The 25,000-nt window shown below is 37.8% G+C and overlaps 1 protein-coding gene across 2 annotated transcripts in view; it reads right to left on the bottom strand.

The window, feature by feature from the left end:
- Positions 1-25,000, bottom strand: part of LOC115212007 (ATP-binding cassette sub-family A member 3) — a 144,384-nt gene that overhangs the window by 44,717 nt on the left and 74,667 nt on the right. For both annotated transcript variants that reach the window (XM_036503235.1, XM_036503234.1), the window contains exons 3-5: positions 14,597-14,833; positions 8,199-8,455; positions 1,393-1,630 (exon numbers count right to left, since the gene is read on the bottom strand). In XM_036503235.1, coding sequence (XP_036359128.1) covers positions 1,393-1,630; positions 8,199-8,455; positions 14,597-14,833 — 732 coding nt within the window. The remainder of the gene's footprint in view (positions 1-1,392; positions 1,631-8,198; positions 8,456-14,596; positions 14,834-25,000) is intronic.

The following is a 25,000-nucleotide window of genomic DNA, read 5'->3' as shown; positions in this document are numbered from 1 at the left end:
TAAAGTCATAACCTTTATGTCCAGGCCCATATACACAATCTGTCCCTGACAAACCTTTCCCCTATGTCTCAACTTTCTAATACTGCCCCCTCCCTCACCCAAATCCACCACTCTCTGCAGCTCCCTCTCCTCCATCTTCTCCACTTCCCATCAAATTTCTTCCCCACAACATATCTTCCCAACTCCCCCTCCCTCTACCTGTGTCCACTCCCCATTCCTTGCCTCCCCTTCATCTCCCACTCTCCTTTCACAATCTCACAAACTTACACCCCTCCCACACCCAATCTATTCCCTGGTTCCCTTCACTATATGTATCTTCCTGTAACATGGGTGTACACATCTTTATCCTGTAACTTGGGTGTCATATCTTTATCATTTTATCTCTCAGTTCTCTCACCAGCTGAATTAACCATTTATCTCCTCTATTGCAAAACACCTATTTCTGTCCCTCTATTCATACTCTAACTTCTCCTCAAAGTCACATTCCTCAATATTACTTCAGTTAAGCAGCCTTGTCTTGCAAGTCATTTGTTGCTAGTGCCACAGAAAAAGTACCCATCATCATCATCATCATTTAGCGTCTGCTTTCCATGCTAGCATGGGTTGGACGGTTCAACTGGGGTCTGTGAAGCCGGAAGGCTTCATCAGGCCTAGTCAGATCTGGCAGTGTTTCTACGGCTGGATGCCCTTCCTAACACCAACCACTCCGTGAGTGTAGTGGGTACACTCTAAAGTCGCTGATGCTAGGAAGGACATCTAGCCATAGAAACTATGCCAAAACAGACAGCAAAGCTTAGCACAGTCTTCGGAAAAGCCAGTTCGTATCAAACTGTCCAACCCACAGATGATGATAATAACAATGATGATGATGATAACAACATGAATAACTTTATTCAAAGGATGATATTTTAAATAAAATTTATTAACATCATCATCATCGTTTAACGTCCACTTTCCATGCTAGCATGAGTTGGACGATTTTGACTGAGGGCTAGTGAACCAGATGGCTGCAACAGGCCCCAATCTTGATCTGGCAGAGTTTCTACAGCTGGATGCCCTTCCTAACGCCAACCACTCCGAGAGTGTAGTGGGTGCTTTTTACATGCCACCGGCACGGGTGCCAGTCAGGCGGTACTGGAAATGACCTCGCTCGAATCTTTTTACACATGCCACCGGCACAGGTGCCAGTAAGGCGACATTGGTAATGATAGAGAGCTAAGGGGAGTTGTTAATACTGAAGTCACTGGCACTGATAACTTTCAAGAGGGTTGAAATAAGAAAAATCTCCCCAATACAGAAGGAGTTGAGGTCAAAGAGGTGCTGATGATTAGAGAAATTAGGAGCATGATGGATGGCACAGATATAACCTATTATATAAAAAAATAAACTTACCTTTTGAAAACAACGTGCTGAGAAAAAAGCAAAATGCGATGGTTGCTAAGGCATATGTGAAAAAAAAGAGAAAAAGTATTGCTGGATTTGTATACCCCACCACACTTCCTTTATCTCCGACTTTAAGGCACAGAAACAACGTCATTATGGAAATTGATATAAGTATAAATATGAAATATTTTATGAACCAGCCCAGCCATATGATCCAATTGTCTAATCCCATCATTTTCATGGCTTCCTGTCAAAAGAAAAGGAAAATAAGGATAGTTCTTTAAAAGCAGCCTTTGAGAAAAATATGTTTACTTAAATAAAACTTCAGGTTTAAAAAGTTAAAGGAAAATGTGCAACTATACAATAAATGAAGTATTTGAGAACTAAATAAAGGGGTCATGTAGCAGAATAGGTAAAAGCAGACATTACAGTGTTATAACTATTTAAGTCAGATGTTCAAAGCTATATAGCTTTAGATCAGTGGTTCCCAAAGTGGGCAGTGGAAAGATCCAGGGGAACGTTGAAGAAAAATGGGGTGATAATGGGGTGACCAAAATGGGGCAATGGATGTAAAAAAAAAAACAAACAAAATAAAGGGTTAATTAGGTTTAAATTTTATTTGTGAAATACTGTTGTTTTGAATTTGCTGCAGAAAATGGTCTGTCTGTGATGGGGAATGGTGGGGAGGCACTAGGAATGTGGCCTTAGAACCAAGGGAGTGGCAGCCTGAAAAAGTTTGGGAACCACTGCTTTAACTGGCACTCTTTTGGTTATGATGACAAGGGTTCCGGTTGATCCAATCAACAGAACAGCCTGTTCATGAAATTAATGTGCAAGTGGCTGAGCACACCACAGACATGCATTCCCTTAACATAGTTCTCAGGGAGATTCAGTGTGACACAAAATATGCTAAGACTCATCCTTTGAAATACAGGTACTACTCATTTTTGCTAGCATAGTAGACTGGAGCAATGTGAAATAAAGCGTCTTGCTCAAGGACACAACATGCTGCCAGAAATTGAACTCATAATCTTACAATTGTGAGTGAAATACCCTAACCTCTAAGCCACACGCCTTCACACAAAGCTATTGCTATAATATTGGGTTGGCAAGAAAGTAATTTCGTTTTTTGCAAATAGAGTTACAATTTTTTTGAATGACTTTAGTGAATGTTATGATTTTTTTCCTTTTGACATTTGATAGCTGTAATTTTTAGCTTACTTTAGAAGCAAATTGCATGTAATTTTGAAGATTAGGTGTTGATTGCTTAACAGAATGCACATGTCAAAAATAGTTTGAAAAATTCTGTTCTGGAGATTTTTCACTCAACGACGACCAACATTCTGGTTGACCTACTGAACTTGTTGACTGAATCAAAGTCATAATTGAATCTGATTGTCATATAACTGTGTGAGAGATTGTAGAGAAGTTAAATGTATCACATACAACAATTGAAAATCACTTAAAATGTCTTGGACTCATTAAGAAGCTCAATATTTGGGTTCCACATAAATTGAAACACAACGAACCAATATTTGGGATAGGCATCTCGAACACAATGAAACTGACCTTTTTTTGAAATGAATCATCACTGGTGATGAGAAATGGATTGCCTACAATAACATCTATTGAAAACGATTATGGTCCAAGCATAATGAACCAGCACAAACCACATCGAAAGCTGAATGACATAAAAAAAGGTCATGCTGTCAATTTGGTGGGATTACAAAGGTGTTGTGTATTTTGAGCTGCTTCCTAGGAACTAAATGGTCAATTCAGATGTTTAATGTCAACAACTAATGAAACTGGAAGAAGCAATCAAAGAAAAACACCCAGAATTGGCAAATAGTAAAGGAATAGTGTTCTACCATGACAACACTAGACTACACATGTTTTTGCTAATTTGTAAAAATTTTTGGAGCTTGGTTGGGAAGCGATTTCACATCCACCATATAGCCCTGATCTTGTACCATCAGATAAACATTTATTTCGAAGTTTTCAAAATTCTTTGAATGGTAAAACTTTCAATAATGATGATAACCTGAAATCGCACTGCAATTTTTGACTGGTAAGGACCAGAAGTCCTATGAGCATGGAATCATGACTTTGCCAGAAAGATGGCAAAAGATCATTGAACAAAATGGAAAATATATAACTGATTAAAGATCTTGCTTTGTGTGAAAAAAAATGACTTATTTCACACTAAAAATCCGAAATTACTTTCTTGTCAACCCAACAAAACCTAACCTATCATATTTTACTTATTACATGGCAGGGGTACTTAAGAAGTTTGTTTTCCAACCATATTGTTCCATTCTTGATCCTATTCTTCTAAAGTCTACAGCACTCAGCTAGCAAAAATGAGTAATCCTGCAATGGACCAGCATCCCATCCAGGGGGGAATGTATGCTCCATGGAAACTACGAAACTGGTTCTGAGTCTATATAACTCAAGAAGGATCTCTATCCCTTATGTATCCTATTTAACCTAAATACTTCACCAATCCTTCGACATTGCTTTACTTCTATGAGATCTTTGGAGATATGCTGTGCTTGAGAAGACCCGGCAAGCCAAGTGAGATCGTAGCCATGGCCTATGTCAGTGTCACATAACTGGCCCACTTAAGAGTATCCTTCAATCGTTGGGCAATATGCTGTGCTTGAGAAGACCTGTTGAGTCAAGTGCAATCATTGTCATGGCCTATGCCAATACTGCCTGACTGGCATCCATGCCTGTGGTACATAAAAAGCATCACTTGTGCGTGGTTGATGCCAGTGTTGCTGGACTGGCTCCTGTGCCGGTGGCACGTAAAAAGCACCATCTGAATGCGGTCGATGCCAGTGCCACCTGACTGGCTCCCATGCTGGTGGCATGTAAAAAGCACCCACTACACTCTCAGAGTGGTTGGCATTAGGAAGGGCATTCAGCTGTAGAAACCTTGCAAAATCAAGATTGGAGCTTGGTGCAGCATCCTGGTTTGCCAGTCCTCAGTCAAACCGTCCAACTCATGCCAGCATGGAAAGCAGACGTTAAACAATGATGATGATGATGATGATGATGATGACATTGGCTCGTTAATTTCAAACCCAACTACTTACAGCAGTGAATTATAACCTTCCTATGGTAACTTTTTTGAGAAAGATGAGAGTAAAGTATCTTTTTCATTTGGTTATTTACAACCCTACTGCCTCTTCGTCAGCAATGTATGTGAAAGAGAGAGAGAGAGAGAGAGTGAGAGAGAGAGAGAGAGAGAGAGTGTATTTCTTTATTCACCATAAGGTTGAGAAAAAGAGGGGACAAAACAAACGTTGGGGGTCAGGGTATCGAATGAGACGAAACGTATGAATAAACAAACAATTAAAATATATCCAATTAAATGAGAATGAGTGATTAACAAAAAATTAAGCGGAGGACGCGGTTAACCCCACAAACCACATACTCACACTGAAGACTTTGATTTCTCCTTTTCTCCATTCCCGATTAAACAGGTTCTTTCACTCGCAACATACTTGCTATAGACTTCCAGAGAGAGAGAGAGAGAGAGAGAGGGAGAGAGAGAGAGAGAGAGAGAGAAGAGAGAATGTGGGAGAGAGTACATGAGAGAGAGAGAGAGAGAGAGAGAGAGAGAGAGAGTGAGGATATGTGAGCATATGGGAGAATGTGTGAATGAGTGGGTGTATGGGAAAGTGTTTGAGAAAATGAGTGAGAGAAAGAGAATGTGTGAAAGAGAGAGACTGAGAAAGAGAATGTGAGAGAGAAACTGAGAGCATGTTTGAGAGAGAAAGAGTGAGAGAGAGTGTGTGTGTGCATGAGGGAAAGAGTGTACGTGTGTGTGAGGGAGAGAAAATGTGAGTGTGTGAGAGTGTATGTGAGAGAGTGTGTGTGAGGAGGGATAGCGAGTGGGTGATGAAGAGAGTATGTGTATGAGGGAGAGAGTGTGCGAGTGTATGTGAGAGTGTGTGTGTGTGTGTGAGAGAGAGAGAGAGAGAGGAAGAGTGTGAGGGAGAGTGTGTGAGAGAGTGTGTGTGAAACTGTGTGTCAGAGTGTGTGTGTGATTCAAGAGAGAGAGAGAGAGAAAAAAGAGTGTGTGTGTGTGTGTCTGTGTGTGTGTATGTGTCTGTGTGTGTGTGTGTGTTTGTGTGTGTGTGTGTATGTGTGTGTCTCTGTGTGTGTGTCTGTGTGCGTGTGTGCGTGTCTGTGTGTTTGTATAAGCAAGTGTATGTGTGCATGCATGCAATTATCAGAGCAGAACTAAATAACAAAAACCCAATACCGGAGACATCAAATGTATGACATGTACATCTATTATTTTCTGTGCGACAGCTAATTTAGTAAACAAATATATCAGAAGGTAAAATTTGTAGTAGCCATAACACCGAAAATAAAGATACATTAGTTTTTCTCTCTTCACTATTATAGCTTTTTATAAATAAAGTGGTAGGGGTGGGATACATGTGCTGAAGTTCAAGATTAAGTTTTTTTCAGAATTTAGTTTTGTTTGGTTGTGTGCTGAGTAAAAACGTTACTGAAGTTGACTTTGCATTTTTATTTTGCAACGGTTGATAACAAATAACAATCATGTACTGATTTGATCAAGTAAACCCAACCCTTAGAAATTAGTTTACTCTTCACTCTTTTACTTGTTTCAGTCATTTGACTGTGGCCATGCTGGAGCACCGCCTTTAGTCGAGCAAATCGAACCCAGGACTTATTCTTTGTAAGCCTAGTATTTATTCCATGGCGATCTTTCGTCTCTAGTAGACCTTTCCGTCGATTTCCGTAAAAAAATTGCTTTTATGCTTCATTTCTATTGTTGGAACTTAATTTATGGGCAACCTTTCGTCTCTAGTAGACCTTTCCGTCGATTTCCGTAAAAAAATTTTTTTTTTTACATATGGGCTTGCGGGAACTTTTGAAGTAATGAGAGCGAAAGAGACTAAGAGAAAGCGATTGTATGACGAGGGAAGTTCTTTTGAAGTTACCGAAGCTTTGATGTACATGTGTGTGTTTAATGGGGTGTGGGAGACAAAAAGTATGTTGTGTAAGTGAAGTGTTTCTGTTAGTGTGTGTGAAGAGACAGAGAGAGTAATGTGTGAAAGAGAGAGATAACTGAAATTTTTTACTCGGTGTATGTGTTGTATGTATGCATGTATGTGTGTGTGTGTATGTATCTCATTACTTCAAAAGTTTTTTACAGAAATCGACGGAAAGGTCTACTAGAGACGAAAGATTGCCTTATTCTATCGGTCCGTTTTGCTGAACTGTTAAGTTGCGGGAACGTAAACACACCAGCATCGGTTGTCAAGCCATGTTGGGGGAACAAACACAGATACACAAACATACATACACATACACATATATATACATATACGACGGGCTTCTTTCAGTTTCCGTCTACCAAATCCACTCAGAAGGCTTTGGTCGGGCCGAGGCTATAGTAGAAGAGACTTGCCCAAGGTACCACGCAGTGGGACTGAACCCGGAACCATGTGGTTTGTAAGCAAGCTATTTACCACACAGTAACTCCTATGCCTACAAGTTTCCTTGTATTAATATAAGAAATACATTTGTTATTCATTAAAGATATGAAATCAAAGCCTATTAGTTAATTAATGCTATGACTGTATGGTAAGAAATTTGCTTCTCAACCACATGGTTTCAGGGTTCAGTCCCACTGTGTGACACCTTGGACAAGTGTCTTCTACTATAGCCCCAGCCCAATCAAAGCCTTGTGAGTGGATTTAGAAGATGGAAACTGAAAGAAGCCCATTATATATATTTATATATATATATAACTTAGTGGTTCAACAAAAGAGACTGAAAGAATAAGTACTAGGCATACAAAGAATAAGTCCTGGGGCCGATTTGATCGACTGAAGGCAGTGCCCCAGAATGGCTGCAGTTAAATGACTGAAACAAGTAAAAGAATATATATATATATATAATATATATATATATATATATATATAGGGGTTGGGTATGTAAACATGAGTGTATGTTACTTTCTCCTTGCCTTGACATTGCATGATAGTTGTAAGCAAGCGTTGCAACCATGCATGGACTGCCCTTTGCTTCGAATCTTCTCTAAAACATGTCTGGTTATAGGGAAATATTATCTTGCCTGGACACATGAGGGTTGGTGATAGATAGAATGAGTATCCAACCATTCTGTCTGACCAATGCATGCATGGAGAAGTGGACATTAAAATGATGATGATGATGTTACAAAGATAAATTTCTACAAATTGTTAGTTTCAACTAAAAAGCTGAAAAGAAAACTAAATATTTATTGTATTTAAGTTTGATTATTTTATTTTGTTTTACTTTTATTCTTCAGAGTTTACTAAGTTAAAAATGTTTTCCTTTCAGAATTTTACATATGTTGCTGCGTGTAGTATAAATCATATCACCAGCATAATTACAATGGCCAATACAATTAACAGAGATTTAATTACAACTATAATCAATAGAAGCTAATTACAACTGTGCATGGATGGCTTCAGAAATCAGCAAAACAAACATTCAATATACCAGTTCTATCACCATGGTGATCATAACCAATTGTGGCATAAGGACAGCAGTCTTGAGGGGAGAGGGAGTTGATTATATTGATCCCAGTTCTTGACTAATGTTTATTTCATTCACCCTGAAAGGATAAAAGCCAAATTCAACCTCAGCAACATGTGAACTCAGAATGTATAAAGAAGTGATGTTGTCCAATGTGGTACAGACTCTGCCAGCATGCTGCCTTTTCCATGGTAATATATATCATAGTTAGTTATTATCCAAACTTTTGAGTTATTGATTTAACTTACCTTTAGTCTAAGCTCTTTTTCCTGGACAACATCTTTCACAATGTGAATGGCACAAAGCAAAAAGCTAAGGATGAGAATAAAAGGAAATTGGTTCTGTAAGACCAAAACCATAGGATCATTGTTGTAGGGTGGAAATGGTTGCCGATTCAGTTCCACTGTAGTTCGATTGAAAAAATCTTTACCAGAAGCATTGAGATAAGTTATTATAGCTTCAGTAAGTTTATACTGGAGATAAAAGAAACCAGTGTCTTCATAACCTGTAAAAATAATTATTAGAAATAAATTCTTAAAAATTTCAAAAGATTGGAATACTTATAAGAACAATAAATTTCAAAAAGCTAAATAATTTTTGAGAAGCTACCTTCAGTGCACGATAATGTATATCAAGGATGCAAAAAAATTAGCTATTCAAAATAAAAGGGTTACTGCTTCAACAAACACTTACACACGATAACACTTCAAATTACTTCATACATGGAAACACATAGCTTAGATGTTTTAGAGTGTTGCACTCCTGATTATAAAATTGAGGTTTCAATTCTTGGACCAAACATTTTGTTGTGTTCTTCAGCAAAACAGTTCATTTCACATTGCTCCAGTCCACTCAGTTGGTAAATGCAGAATCCGAGGAACCAGCCTTATGACTCTGTTGCTCAGGAAAGATATTTGGTCCTCTTGCTTTTTTTTATGACTTCATGCTAACCAACAAAGAGAGACTCTACAAGCCAACACAGGGGCCTTTCTTTGACAAACCAATGAAGGAGTCTCCACTAAGCTTCTACAAAGCCAACAATGGAGCATCAACGTAATCTATGAGCAATTCAACCTGTTAGAAATAGTAACCAACCAAATCTCCCTCACAACCACCTCCACTATTTTAGAGGAGGACACATTGAATGATTTGACCCTGAGTCCAGTGGACCCTGGGTTCATTGGACTCTGTGTCCATTGGTCCCTGCCAAAAAGACAAGAGGGTAATGTTAGGAATGTCTTTCATCATAGCTAAATCAGAGTTTAGCTCGGTTAAACAACAGTAAATCAACATCAGAGCATACTCAGAAGTCAGATTTGATTGAGGTTTATCACTGAATATTAACACTTTTTTTATTATTAATATATAAAAGTGAAGTTGTGTGTCTGTCTCCTACGATTTAGATTCCTAACTACTCCCACATTTTGCAGTGCAGTGTAACCAAAAGCGGGTATCTTATAGTCGTGATTCATATCGAGCCCTCTCATTTCAAATGCTTTCCTCCGTTTTTTTTTCGGGAAATTCTTTTGAAGTTGGTGTGCATCGGAAGCATTGATGTACATGTGTGCGTGCGTGAGTGTGTGTGTGTGTGTTTGATGGGGTGTGCGACACAAAAAGTGTGGTGTGTAAGTGAAGTGCTTTTGTTAGTGTGTGTAAAGAGACAGAGAGAGTAATGTGATGTGTGTGTATGTGTGAAAGACAGAGATAACTGAACTTTTTTTATTCACTTTTTGTCGTGAGTGACTGAGAGAGAAAAGAAGAGAGAGAGGTTATGTATGTATATATGTATGTATGGCTTCAGTGACACACACACATAAACACATACCTACGTACACCTAAAGCACGCACACACACACACACAAGCGGAGCGCGAACTTCAAAAGAACTTCGCGCGCTATCTATCTGGTTTGCCATTCCTCACACACACGCATACACATACATATATGACAGTGACAAACACAAACCGTTTCAACAACTACATACAAACACTCAAACACATACGTGTGTGTTTGTTATTAGTAAAAAAGGCGCCAAACACAACTCACTTCTCATTCGAACACATTTGCAAAAACACACCGACGGTCGAGAGACATGGACTTTTAAATGGAGCTTGAGAAAAATGGTTTCAATTAGAAAAGCAACATTTCTAGAAAATAGTAAATTGAAGTGTGAACACAGCACCTTACAGAGTATAAGTATATGACATTTATTTTTAAAATTTAACTTCATTTGTTTTATATTCTAAATAATTTGCAATTTCAAAAAATATATTAATTTTGCGTTTTTTAATTTGATAAATTCTACTGAATAATTTTGCGCGTTTTTTGATAAATTCTACGGAAAGAATTTAGTGCGAAAAATTTATAAATTTATACACAAAGACCTGTTGAGGCAAGCGAAGTTGAGGCATAGTTTCGGTTGTAGTAGCACAGATTTCCGTCGATTTCCGTAAAAAACTTTTATTTTTTTTACATAAGTAATGAGAGCGAAAGAGACTAAGAGGAAGCGATTTTACGACGAGAAGGTTTCTCTTTGAAGTCGGCCTGTGTGTGTTTGATGGGGTGTGGGAGACAGACAGTATGTTGTGTAAGTGAAGTGCTTTTGTTAGTGTGCGAAGAGACAGACATACATATACACATACACCGAGTAAAAAATTACGATGAATCGGCCAAACATACATACATACACACACACACATACATAGATACATACACACACACACATACATACATACATACATACACACACACATACTTACACACACACACACACATAGATACATACACACACACACATACATGCAGACATACATATACACATACACCGAGTAAAAAATTACCCTGAATCGACCATACATACATACACACATACATACATACACACACATACACAGATACATACACACACACACATACATGCAGACATACATATACACATACACCGAGTAAAAAATCAGTTATCTCTCTCTTTCACACATTACTCTCTCTGTCTCTTCGCACACACTAACAGAAGCACTTCACTTACACAACATACTGTCTCCCACACCCCATCAAACACACACACACACACACATGTACATCAATGCTTCCCCTAGACGGTAACTTCAAAGACAAACTTCCCTCGTCATAAAATTGCTTCCTCTTAGTCTCTTTCGCTCTCATTACTTATGTAAAAAAATAAAAGTTCTTTTACGGAAATCGACGGAAATCTGAGCTACGACATGCGAAACTTCGCCGAAGTTGATATCGAACCTCATCCGACGACAGGCACCCATGCCAACCCCCTTTGCTTGCGAAGACATGTTGGGGCAAGTGAAATCGAAATTGAACCAATCCTATGACTGGCACCCGGCAGATGCCAGGACCCCTGGACTGGTGGTACGTAAAAAGCACTATCCGAATCGTGGCCGATGCCAGAGCCGCCTCGACTGGCACCAATCCGACCGTGGCCGTTGCCAGCCTCGCCTGGCACCTGTGCGGGTGGCATGTAAAAAGCACCCACTACACTCTCGGAGTGGTTGGCGTTAGGAAGGGCATCCAGCTGTAGAAACATTGCCAGATAAGACTGGAGTCTGGTGCAGCCTTCTGGCTTCCCAGATCCCCGGTCGAACCGTCCAACCCATGCTAGCATGGAGAACGGACGTTAAACGATGATGATAATGTGAAGAAATTAATTCATTAAGTTTACCAAATTATATACGTCTGTAAAAAAAAAAAAAGTTCCACAAATTGTATACGTTCGCGTTTGTGTAAAAAAAATTATTATTTAAGTTTTATAAATTATTTACTTTGTTCAAAAAATATTATTAATATTAATTAATTTTCAAGAATTATTTAATTTATATAATTAATTCATTAATTTTATTCTGTAAAATAGTAATTAATTCATTTATCTGTAAATCGCTATGTTGTCATTCAGGCAGCTAGAAATAGCAGCCAGATTTCCCTCCAATAACACTTTATTGTCTTAAAAAGCAGAAAGGTATCTAAAAAATCTGTTTTTTTGTGGGGGGGTGTTTAGTGAATATCGTGCGGGTGTTACTCTGTAATTTTTTGTGTAAAATTGAAAATGTTAAATGTTATATATACACACACACACATTTTTAGTGAAATTAATGGTGAATATTAAGTTCAACAAATTATAGGGGGGGGTTAACGCGCACTGCGCATGCGCAAGTCACATCGTAGGATCTCGAGTATCGAGTACCTACGCCTGGCACGCGCGAATCCGCGTGTGCGCAACCGGGACCACTCTGCGATACAAGTACCCTTAAATCATTTACAAATAGGTGTCTTTGCTAGTAACATAAATTGGCGATCTTTCGTCTCTAGTAGACCTTTCCGTCGATTTCCGTAAAAAAATTTTTTTTTTTTACATATGAGCTTGCGGGAACTTTTGAAGTAATATACATACATATACACATACACCGAGTAAAAAATTTCAGTTATCTCTTTCTTTCACACATTACTCTGTCTCTTCACACACACTAACAGAAGCACTTCACTTACACAACATATTGTCTGTCTCCCACACCCCATCAAACACACACACACATGTACATCAATGCTTCACATGCACAGTAACTTCAAAAGAACTTCCCTCGTCATACAATCGCTTTCTCTTAGTCTCTTTCGCTCTCATTACTTCAAAAGTTCCCGCAAGCCCATATGTAAAAAAAAAAATTTTTTTACGGAAATCGACGGAAAGGTCTACTAGAGACGAAAGATCGCCCATAAATTAAGTTCCAACAATAGAAATGAAGCATAAAAGCAATTTTTTTTTTTAATTAATCAGTCTGAGGAGGAACAGTGCCAACAGCCTTTGGTGTTTAGTTTGAACTCTGACAGATCAATATCTGCAGATACAGACAGCAAGAGGATTTCTAGTTTTGCAGCTCTGGCAAGAAATGATTATGCAGTTTTTGGCATAGGATTTCAGGTGTGATTACAAGAGGAGAAACAAGTGTACTAGTGGAGTTGGGTAGTAGTATACAGCTTACTAGTTCATGTGAGCAAAGGGCATTATAGTATGGGTGGAAGAGACAGAGAAAAGGCTTTCTTGTGGATAGGCTTTAGACTATAACTGCACCGTTAGCTGGCAGAAACGTTAGCACGCCGGGCGAAATGCGTAGCCGTATTTCGTCTACCGTTACGTTGTGAGTTCAAGTTCCGCTGAGGTCGACTTTACCTTTCATCCTTTCGGAGTCGATAAATTAAGTACCAGTTACGCACTGGGGTCGATGTAATCGACTTAATCCCTTTGTCTGTCCTTGTTTGTCCCCTCTATGTTTAGCCTCTTGTGGGCAATAAAGAAATATATAAATATGAGTATCACTCCAAGATGGACTGCACTCAAGCTTTGTAGAGGGTCAACAACTAATCAAAGCTGATGTATTATCTGGTCCTCGAGCGGAAGTAAAATCTTTGATGTGAGTTCGATTGACCAGTTAATTACAATACTCATCACCTATCAAATAGAACACCAAAACCCATTCACAGTGATACAAAGACGGGCTGCCATCTACCAAGTATGCAGCAAAACTGATTGACATGAAATTGCAAATCAACAACTCCCCAACCTCTGGCCCACAGATGTACCTATTTCTTTACTACCCACAAGGGGCTAAACACAGAGGGGACAAACAAGGACAGAGAAACTGAATAAGTCGATTACATCGACCCCAGTGCGTAACTGGTACTTATTTAATCGACCCCGAAAGGATGAAAGGCAAAGTCGACCTCGGCGGAGTTTGAACTCAGAACGTAACGGCAGACGAAATACCGCTAAGCATTTCGCCCGGCGCGCTAACGTTTCTGCCATCTGGCCCACAGATGTACCGTTTCCACTTTCTGCTGTTTCTATCACTGTGAAAGTCATCTTTGCCCCAACAGTTGACTGCTCATGTCCCACCTTCACTCAGACACTTCTATCTCACTGGTCTTTCTTTTTCCTACAAGCGTCCCTGTCCACCCAAGCATGTAAATCTGAAGTCCTTTCTTATTTCCCAAAATGTTATCCTGCTGGAATTCCTGCAACTGTTCAAGACAAATGTTATCTACATCAATCTCATTCATCTTTGGAGGCTTGTAATAGACATGGACACAGCCTTTTCCTACAGACCAACCCAACAAAAAAAGATAAACACTGTAAAAATATTACTATCAGACATCACTAATACATTATAAACATATGATACTGTGTGCTTTATCAATAAACAAGCAGTATCGCCCGGTGTTGCTCGGGTTTGTTTCGACCCTTTAGAATTGGAATTTTTGAAAAGTAAAAATTTTGCATTATGCAGCTTGTTATTCTCTTTAAGTGAACATTTTTCTGGCAGAAATACACTGAAAAATGGTGACACTGCAGTAAAAAATAGGGATTTTCATAGAAAAAATGCACCTTTTTAATGTAAATAATTTTTGGTATTAACATGGTCAGATTTGAATTTGTTCTACGGAAAGAAGAGCAAGCCTTCTTCTATCATACTCTCAATTTTGGTCAACTTGCGCTGCAGGGTCTCAGAGGAGATAGTGTTAGTTGAAGGCTACCAAACCTGCCATACACAGACAACTTCAGCTTTATATATATAGAGATAAGCTAAATCAATTAGACACAAATGAAACCTAAAACTGCTATTAAGCCTTACTTGGTCTTGTTCCACAGCTAGATGCTTTCTGTCTTGGTTCAAACGTTTGGAACAATGGAAACATGCGATCAGTATTCCATCTGACTTGTTGTTTAGAAATAGTTGTAGGAAGCCTTATCTTCAACATGATATCAAAAATGGAACTTGAAGACTTGTTTTCAAAGACAATGCCACCATTGTAATACAAAGATCCATTTGACACCAAATAATTTACCATTTCATCTTCTGAAGGAAAACCTGGAATATAAGAAAAAGTAAATAGTTTCTTTTTAATGATTTTCAAAATCAAAAGTGTTTTTCTTTTCTTGAATCTTAAGGTATATATTTAAAAATTATTGGATGCAATCACTATGTAAGAAAAAACAACAATTTCTAGACAAAAACATCATTTGCTTCATATTATAAATCAAATTTTGATAACTGCTTCTGCAATTATGAAAAATATACAAAGCAAGTTATGGAGTAAAAACTTTGAATCTCTCTTGATTGGGGACACATGCATCTCTATTAAACATATCCTACTGAAACGGTAAGCATTGAACATAAAATTTGTTTTAGTGACTGCAACAATAAGCCATACTCATTGTAATTTAAGAAGTATTAGCAACAATAACACCACCACAGCTACAACAACAACTGCTGCCACTACCACCACTCTGAAGTTGATAAATATCAGTCAAGTTAGTAGTAGTAGTGGTGGTGGTGGTGGTGGTGTCACTTTGATGGTATGTCCAGTCAAGAAACAATACATCCATAGGTGTGACAGAGTTGGGACTTGTATATGCTAGAAGCTATACTAGCATTGTGAAATACCAACAGAAAAGAGATAGTATCAGCATACATAAGAAAAGCTCTCCAAGAATGTCAAAACAATCATAACTTGGGACACATTGACACAGACAGGGAGATCAAGAATAAATGACAGGACATTGTTATCAAGGCACCCAAGAAAAGAAATGCTGCCTTATCAACATGTCAGTCCTAACGAATGATAATGTATTGGGTTGTTCGGAAAGTTTGTGTCAATTTTTAAAGGAAAGAAAAAGGTCAATGCACAACGTATCTCCACCTTTCCTTTATCTTGAAAATACCCTCTTTACAGAATCGAGGTGGTTTCATGGCAAACAATTCATCAAGGTATCTTTTTACATCATCCAAGGAATTGAAATTTTTACCATTAAGACTATTCTGCAGAGACCTGAATAAGTGGAAATCCGAAGGAGCAATATCTGGTGAATATGGAGGGTGGGGTAACACATCCCAGCCAAGCTGCAGCAATTTTTGTCTGGTTCCCATGCATCAAGTGCTGGAAGTGAACTTTCTTATCTTCCATTTTAAAGGGTTACAGAATTAACACAGGTTATAGGAACATAAACTTCTTCCATGAAAAAATAGCTTAAACTGTGCTCTAAATGGAGGTGTAGTCTAATCCTATTTTATTGACTCAACAATGTTCTAAAATAAGTCAAAATGTAAGCTACTATAAATCGGCACAAACTTTCCGGACAACCCAATATCTCTCACAGAAATGGAGAAATTATCCAACTACAATAATCTGCTGCTGCTGATGATGATGATAGTTTGGTGGTGATGGTGATGATGATGATGATGCTGATAAAGCATATCAACAGTATTAGTTTCACATCAATCTTATCCTTGTGTCAATAGAGATGTTTTAGTTGAACTAGCAAGACGTCGTACTTCAGAGCATTTGTGTTGGAAAAAAAACTGGACTTATATATATATATATATATATATGCACCGGGCCTCACTGAGGCAATGGCGAAGGACCAAGATCTCTGGAGATATGCTGTGACTGCAAAGACCCGGGCTGCTTCCTGCACCAGTTCCGCATAGCCCCTGCCCATTTAAAGAACTTGGATTCCAGAACATCCCGCTGTGCTTGAGGAGACCTGTTGAGTTAATTACATGAACATCGAAATAAATATCAATGGAAATAGTAGTTGTGATACCTGTGCCGGTGGCACATAAAAAGCACCATCCGAACGTGGCCGATGCCAGCGCTGCCTTGGCTGGCTTCTGTGCCGGTGGCACATAAAAAGCACCGTCCGAGCATGGCCGTTTGCCAGCCTTATCTGGCACCTGTGTCAGTGGCACATAAAAAGCACCCACTACACTCACGGAGTGGTTGGCGTTAGGAAGGGCATCCAGCTGTAGAAACACCGCCAGATCTGACTGGCCTGGTGCAGCCTTTGGGCTTCCCAGACCCCAGTTGAACCGTCCAACCCATGCTAGCATGGAAAGCGGACGTTAAACGAAGATGATGATGATGATGATGATGATAATGCCTGTACATAATACCAATTTTACAAATCTATATCATTAAAGTCTCTATTTCAATATGCCACTTACAAGAAGAGATTCGTTACATAAATAAAGGCATGGTATATACATGTAGCAATCTGGTGGACGAGGAGCATGTACTTAATTGTGTGGCTAATAAAATGCCTGATATTTTAATCTAATGAATGATAATATAACAGGAAGTACAGATGTTTTTCGGAGTGACAGTGTACTAATTATAGCAACTATTGTATCGAACTGCAGTGAGGAAATAGTAGTGAACTTTGGTTTTAGGTTAAAAACAAAACAAAAAGCAGACGTTGGTTTCCTGAATAATCAAAATAAGCATTCTGGCAGAGCCATTAGGATGCTAGATAAACTATTTAGAGGCATTTCTTCATGTTATAATCTTGCAGCTTTATGGGTGCTGGTGCCACATAAAAAAGTACCTGTACCAGTGCCATGTAAATGCATTTATGCAGGTGTTGTGTAAAAGAACCGAGTACACTCTGTAAAGTAGTTGGTATTAGTTGGTATTGGCGGTGAGCTAGCAGAATCGTTAGCACGTCGGGCAAAATGCTTAGTGGTATTTCGGCTGCCGTTACGTTGTGAGTTCAAATTCCGCCGAGGTTGACTTTGCCTTTCATCCTTTTGGGGTCGATAAATTAAGTACCAGTTAAGCACTGGAGTCGATATAATCGACTTAATACCTATGTCTGTCCATGTTTGTCCCCTCTATGTTTAGCCTCTTGTGGGTAATAAAGAAATAGGTATTAGGTAGGGCATCCGATCATGGAAACCAGGCCAAAACAGACAACTGGAATCTAGACAGTTCTTCAGTTGACCAGCTCCTGTCAAACCATCCAACTCATGCCAGCATAGAAAATGGACATTAAATGATGATGATAATGATGGTTAAGCTAAAATCATTAAAAAGAATGCCAACCATTTTACAGAGTGTACTCAATCGATTTTCTCATGGTACCAACAGAAGAGAAAGTCCTTGGTGAAACAACTAAAGGGACTTTATAAATCTACACTTTCTTTGCCCATAAAGCCAACCAACGAACAATGTGAACACTTTTGGGGTCTGGGTGGAGATCTGATATCATCATCATCGTTTAATGTCTGCTTTCCATGCTAGCATGGGTTGGGCGATTTGACTGAGGACTGGCGAACCAGATGGCTGCACCAGACTCCAATCTTGATCTGGCAGAGTTTCTACAGCTGGATGCCCTTCCTAACGCTCATCACTCCAAGAGTGTAGTGGGTGCTTTTATGTGCCACTGGCACGAGGGCCAGTCAGGTGGTACTGGCAACGGCCATGTTCAAATGGTGCTTTTTATGTGCCACCTGCACAGGAGGCAGTCCAGTGGTACTGGCAACAACTTCACTCGAATGTTTCTTCACGTACCACTGGCACAAGTGCCAGTAAGGCAGCGCTGGTAACGATCACACTCAAATGGTGCTTTTTACATGCCACTGGCACGGAAGCCAGTTGCTGCTCTGGCAACAATCATGCTCGTATGGTGCTCTTAGCGCTCCACTAGCACGGATGCCAGTCATCAAATTTGATTTCGATTTTAATTTCACTTGCCTCAACAGGTCTTTGCAAGCAGAGCTTAGTGTCCAATGAAGGAAAGGTACACATAAGTGGGCTGGTTACACTCCTGGCATAGGCCACAAAGTTATGGTCTGACTTGGCTTGCTGGGTCTTCTCATAGTAAATCTGGAAAGGGAATAATGGCCACAGGAAAGCTAGTGGGGGGGTGGTGAAATAAATGTAGGTAAAAAATATGAAATGAATTTAGGCATGTATATTTGCACAAGTAACCAAGGAGGAGAATTGAAGAGAAAGAACAATAACATCTGAAGGACCATAATGGGTGTGATGATAGAAGGAACAAGAGTATGATGCGAAGAAGGTAGGAATATGTAGAGTTGCCAGGGAGAGGGGAGTGACTGACTATAGCAGGTGGAGAGAAATAGAGGTTGGATATATAACGGTGAGAATGAGGAGTGGTAATAAAAGGAGTTCAGAGGAGAGATAGAGCACTGGTTGGCAGTTCTATTTAAGCTTTTACAAAAATAGTGATTTCAAATTTTGGTACAAAGCTAGCAATTTCATGACAGGGGTTAAGATGATAACATCAACCCCAGTGTTGAACTGGTACTTATTTTATCAAAGGATGAAAGGCAAAGTCAACCTTGACAGAATTTGAACTCACAACATAAAGAAGGACAAAATGCCACTAAGCATTTTGCCTGGTGTGCTAACAATTCTGCCAGCTCACCTATTTCTTTGCTACCCACAAGGGGCTAAACACAGAGAGGACAAACAAGGACAGACAAACAGATCAAGTCGATTACATCGACCCCAGTGCGTAACTGGTACTTAATTTATTGACCCCGAAAGGATGAAAGGCAAAGTCGACCTCGGCGGAATTTGAACCCAGAACGTAGCGGCAGACGAAATACCGCTAAGCATTTCATTCGGCGTGCTAATGTTTCTGCCAGCTCGCCGCCTTTACAAAAATAATATAAAATGTTAGTCAGGCCAGCTTCTGTATGTTGGATATATCAGCCAAATTTCAATTTAACCACACCCTACCAGTTTAAGGAAGGAAAGGACACATTGGAAAATGCTGCCCTAGACATACTTTAACCCTTTCATTACTACATTTATTTTGAGGTGCTCTGTGTTTCTTTCAATTACTTTAAATATAACAAATAATTTAGTAAAATAACTTAGTTATCATTCAGCTAGTGTTAGGAACATAAATTATGATTAAGGGTTAGTGGAAGATTTTAATTCAAAACTTATGGAAACAAGACACTTGTACTACAGAACCAGAGCCGGTTTCAGCCGGGTTAGTATTGAAAGGGTTAAAGAATGAATGCCTTACACACATTTCTTACTTTCACTTGAATTATCCATGTGGCAAACAGTGACAAAAAGTTGAGTCAGCCTTCAAAACAGCCTTTAGCTAGGTCATGACAACTTATTGTTTTTCAGCAATACAGAGATACAATCACAACATATATCAAAGAGGATGAAGTAACATTCTTGTACTTCATCCTTTTTCATCATAAACAATATGCAGTTAAAACCCCCAAGTTCACAACTACTAGACTTTACAATGCTCTAATGTCCTGAGGATCTCTCAATATACTTTTACATAAACAGAACATTTCTACAACTGTATCCTAAACACTTAGCTTCTTTATCAGTGTCAGAGAATAATTCATCCCTGACCACTTACTAATAAAAGATTTGGAGCAGCAGCATGAGCGCTCTTGAACTTTAGCTGCCCACATTGTAGCTTTTTACTTTTAACCACCTATTTTGGTTTACATTTCTACAACTGTATCCTAAACGCTTAGCTTCTTTATCAGTGTCAGAGAATAATTCATCCCTGACCACTTACTAATAAAAGATTTGGAGCAGCAGCATGAGCGCTCTTGAACTTTAGCTGCCCACATTGTAGCTTTTTACTTTTAACCACCTATTTTGGTTTACATTTCTACAACTGTATCCTAAACGCTTAGCTTCTTTATCAGTGTCAGAGAATAATTCATCCCTGACCACTTACTAATAAAAGATTTGGAGCAGCAGCATGAGTGCTCTTGAACTTTAGCTGCCCACATTGTAGCTTTTTACTTTTAACCACCTATTTTGGTTTACATTTCTACAACTGTATCCTAAACGCTTAGCTTCTTTATCAGTGTCAGAGAATAATTCATCCCTGACCAGTTACTAATAAAAGATTTGTAGCAGCAGCATGAGCGCTCTTGAACTTTAGCTGCCCACATTGCAGCTTTTTACTTTTAACCACCTATTTTGGTTCACCATGTGATGGTTGGATCCATTTAGTTTTACTTGGACCACCCACACCTTTAATGTGATGGGCTAGCCTAGCATCTTTTCATCAGTTATAAAAGGGAAGTTTTGGCCCGCTAAGTCCCTAGGGAGGAGAGCTTTGCTATGAGTGACCTGAAACCTTGATGTGAAAACAATCTTGATTTCATTTTGCAGTTTTTAGTTTGAAGATATTTCAAACCAGAAACCTTGACATTATGCTTAGCAATAGAATGCTGAATTTCAGGTTTTTCTCTCACCTTTATATATTCATTTTTATGAGCATTTAAATCTATATAACGTTTAGACAAATATAATGTCCAGCCAGTTTGTTGTATCAAACAAATTTCAGCAATAGTAATAAATATTCCTTTGCAGTCTATTGTAACATGTCTCTGAATTCATTTATTATTATCCATCTGGTATTCATTTAACAGAAGACATAATATACCAGACTTCACTGTAATTCATATATTTATAACATACACACTTACAGCTTCGATTTTATTATTTTCAAACAAGAATATGCTAGTTTTATCAAGATAAATCACAGTATTCATTCTCTAGCAACAATATTCCTTCTCTAGTGAATTAATTTTTAATAAGAAGATTGAATGAGTGAAAGATGTACTCTAAAAAAAAAGTCTATACATTGTGTTTAACTCTTCCCAATGCTAATTAATGTAAAAGACATGTGGTATGAAGAGTAAGATGAAAAAAATAAACATTTATTATGAAACTATATGTAAAAACAAGGGTAAAAATCATTTGGCTACAGTTTTCTTCAATACAAGAGATGGAAATTTCTAATTAAAATATTCCAGGTAACATTAGAAAGATAATTAAAACTGTTAATCCTCTATTTCATTTGCTCATTCCTGACAATGAATCTTTAAAGAGACTCCTTTTGGAGATTAAGTACAAAATTAGATTCTGTTTTTTTGCTTTGTTCATTTCATAAATCTGTTTCATCGAAGATCTGTCTTCCTTAATATGAGATCTTAAATTCTCATTAATTACTCATAAGCAAAACATTATTATAAGAGATAAGAGAGTTAAGCCTACTAATTAGTCATGTTATCTTGGATCAAATTTAATTAAAAAAATAAAAACAATAAATGCAATATTTTTTTAAGTGATTAAACAACTATCTTCCAAGTCCCAAAATACAAACTGGGAAAAAATACTTGTTATGACATGACTGGATACTACAGATACATTATTAAAATAAGTGAAAAAACAAAGAAAATAAAATGATGGGTCATAATAATGAGGGAACTTGATGCAAGACAAATAATGACATCAGTGATAGATACAGTCCAAATCTATGACATCCTGCTAGATAAGTGGACATGCTCGATTATATGGGCTCTCTGAAGCAAGAATGTAACAGGTGAAACCATGATAAAGAGATGAATTGCAAAGACAATGGTACAATTAGTAAAGATGAATAAGACCTGGAACAACAAGAATATTGCAACAAAAAACTGAGGATTATACACTTAATAATAAATGAAAAGTGTTGTGTAGTGTATGAAGGAGGAAATGTGAGGAAGAGAAGAGATGTGGAGATGTAGATTGGTTTGTAGGGGTAGGGTGAGTGAAATGTTTTCTTGCTATGTGTGGGTGGAACACACAAGTTGAGGGCTAACAGATAGCAATAATACAGTGAGACAGGGTGTGAGGGTAGAAACTCTCACTCCCTAATCCTGTCCCCACGGCAATAGAACACAAGTGGAATGACAACAAGATTTCTTTTTGAGATATATACATTATTTATTTCACATATTTTACAATCATGCTGATGTTGGAAGTTTGTAAGTGTTAGCATGTTCTTGTGTCTGTGAGCGCGACAGAGCAAATCAGGTGAATGTGATTGACATAGAAAAGTACCTGATGGTGGAGGCGGCGAATATAGTAGGCTTCTTGTGTTGTTTGTATTGACATAGCAACAGATAGTAGCAGATGGCTTAAGGTAGTTCTTAGAAGAACTAGAACTCAAGACAGATAATTGATTTACCGTTTATAAGGTACACGGAGTGTAAGAGTTCCATATCAAGATGTTGCGTCTCGTAGTTGAGATTAATTGAATCACTTGTTGTGTTTTATCTTTCTCTTGATATGAATATACTTCCAGATATATTAACTGTAGCCGTATTTCCCGTGGTGAGATTTTCACCTAACCGCTAGAGTTGAATCTGTAGTTGTCTTGTGTACAAATTAAATCTTCGTAGATAGAGACGATGTTTGGCGATGAGTTGTGTCTGTCGCTCGGTTTTTGCTGCGTCTTCATTATATATTCTGCTTGGTTATTTTTCTCTAGTTATAGATATCCTGTAACCGTTCTTTTCGTGGTGATATTTTCACACTAACAGTATGAGAGGAATCTGTAACATCTTTGTGGATAGTGATCACCTGCCTTTCGAACCGGAACATAGTTGGTATGCTCTGTGTGGTCAGAGGTCCGCCCTGAAAAGGAATGTAACCTAAGATGAGCTCTGTGGTCAGAGCTTTAGCTCTGAAAAGAACTAAAAACCTAAGACGAACTCTGTGGTCAGAGGTTTAGCTCTGAAAAGAACTATAAACCTAAGACGAAAAGCAAATCGCGTCACATGACAACCAGCGGTGTGAACGTAGCAGGGACCACTCATGTCACATGTCAATCAGTGGCGCGAAAATAGGTAGAGACAAATCGCGTCACGTGTCAACCAATCGAATTAGTGTTTACAACAAACGTTAAACTAGCCGAAGATGTTTGTAATCTCGAACGAGAATATTCTTAATACTCTTCTCAAACTGAAGATAGCAATGAGGAAAACGATATTGCTACACTAGCATGGAAGGTAGACGTTAAATGACGACGATGATGATGATGATGATGATGCTGTATAAATGTGAGATGCTCTAGCACTTCCATCCTGGAGTTCAGGTGGCCTCCTGGTATGTGTGAGTTCATTACGATGATATATCTTTCTGCTATACAATTTACATAGTTTTGTCCTATTGTGGTAGGATATACACATATTCATATACATATTTATATATGCATATATATATGTGTGTGTGTATATATATACATACGTATTTATATATATATATAAACATATTTACATGCATATTTATATTCATATTATATATACATATATACCTTTATCTTTTATTAAACTTTTAATACTTTTGATATATATTTAAAATAATATAAATTATTTAATTTTATGTATTGGCTTATGTTTTTCATTGTTTGATTTGCCTAATAGTGGTTTTATCTCTAATTTAATATAATATAATATATTTATACTATAAAATTGGATTTAATCCTAAATCTGATTTTTCCCTGTAAGTTTGGATTTATTCCCTAATATTTTATTATATATATATATATATATATATATATATATACTTTATTTTTCTGGGAACCCCCTTTAAAGTAGAAGGAATAGCTAAGATTTTTTGACTCCTATTTCTAAACTTCAGTATGTGGTGAAGCAAATCGTTGCTGAACCCTAATTATAAAGTATTACTTAAGCTTACCATGAAATGGTCCTTTTCATGCCGAATTCTACTTGGTGAAATTACTGATTACTTCTTAATTAATTAATTTCACCCTTTGTTATTATATATATATATACACACACACATATTTACATACATATTTACATACATATTTATATATATGGCACCTGTGCCGTTGGCATGTGTAAAAAGATTCGAGCGAGGTCATTGCCAGTACCGCCTAACTGGCCCCCGTGCCGGTGGCATGTAAAAGCACCCACTACACTCTTGGGGTGGTTGGCGTTAGGAAGGGCATCCACCTGTAGAAACTCTGCCAGATCAAGACTGGAGCCTGGTGCAGCCATCTAGTTTGCCAGCCCTCAGTCAAACCGTCCAGCCCACGCTACCATGGAAAGCAGACGTTAAATGATGATGATGATGATATATATACATACATATTTATATATATATGGATATATATATATATATATATATATATATATATATATATATATATACACATATATATACATATATATATATATAATATAATATAATATAATATATATATAATATAATATATATATATATATATATATATATATATATATATATATACACATATATATACATATATATATATATTATATATATATATACATACATACATATTTATATTTATATATATATATATACTTTGATACTTTGATAGGTTTCGGCCATTATTGGCCCAGGCCATGTCTAACTTA

Source organism: Octopus sinensis, linkage group LG5 (genome assembly GCF_006345805.1).
Source record: "Octopus sinensis linkage group LG5, ASM634580v1, whole genome shotgun sequence".
Lineage (NCBI taxonomy): Eukaryota > Metazoa > Mollusca > Cephalopoda > Octopoda > Octopodidae > Octopus > Octopus sinensis.
This window is presented reverse-complemented; position numbering and strand designations above follow the sequence as displayed.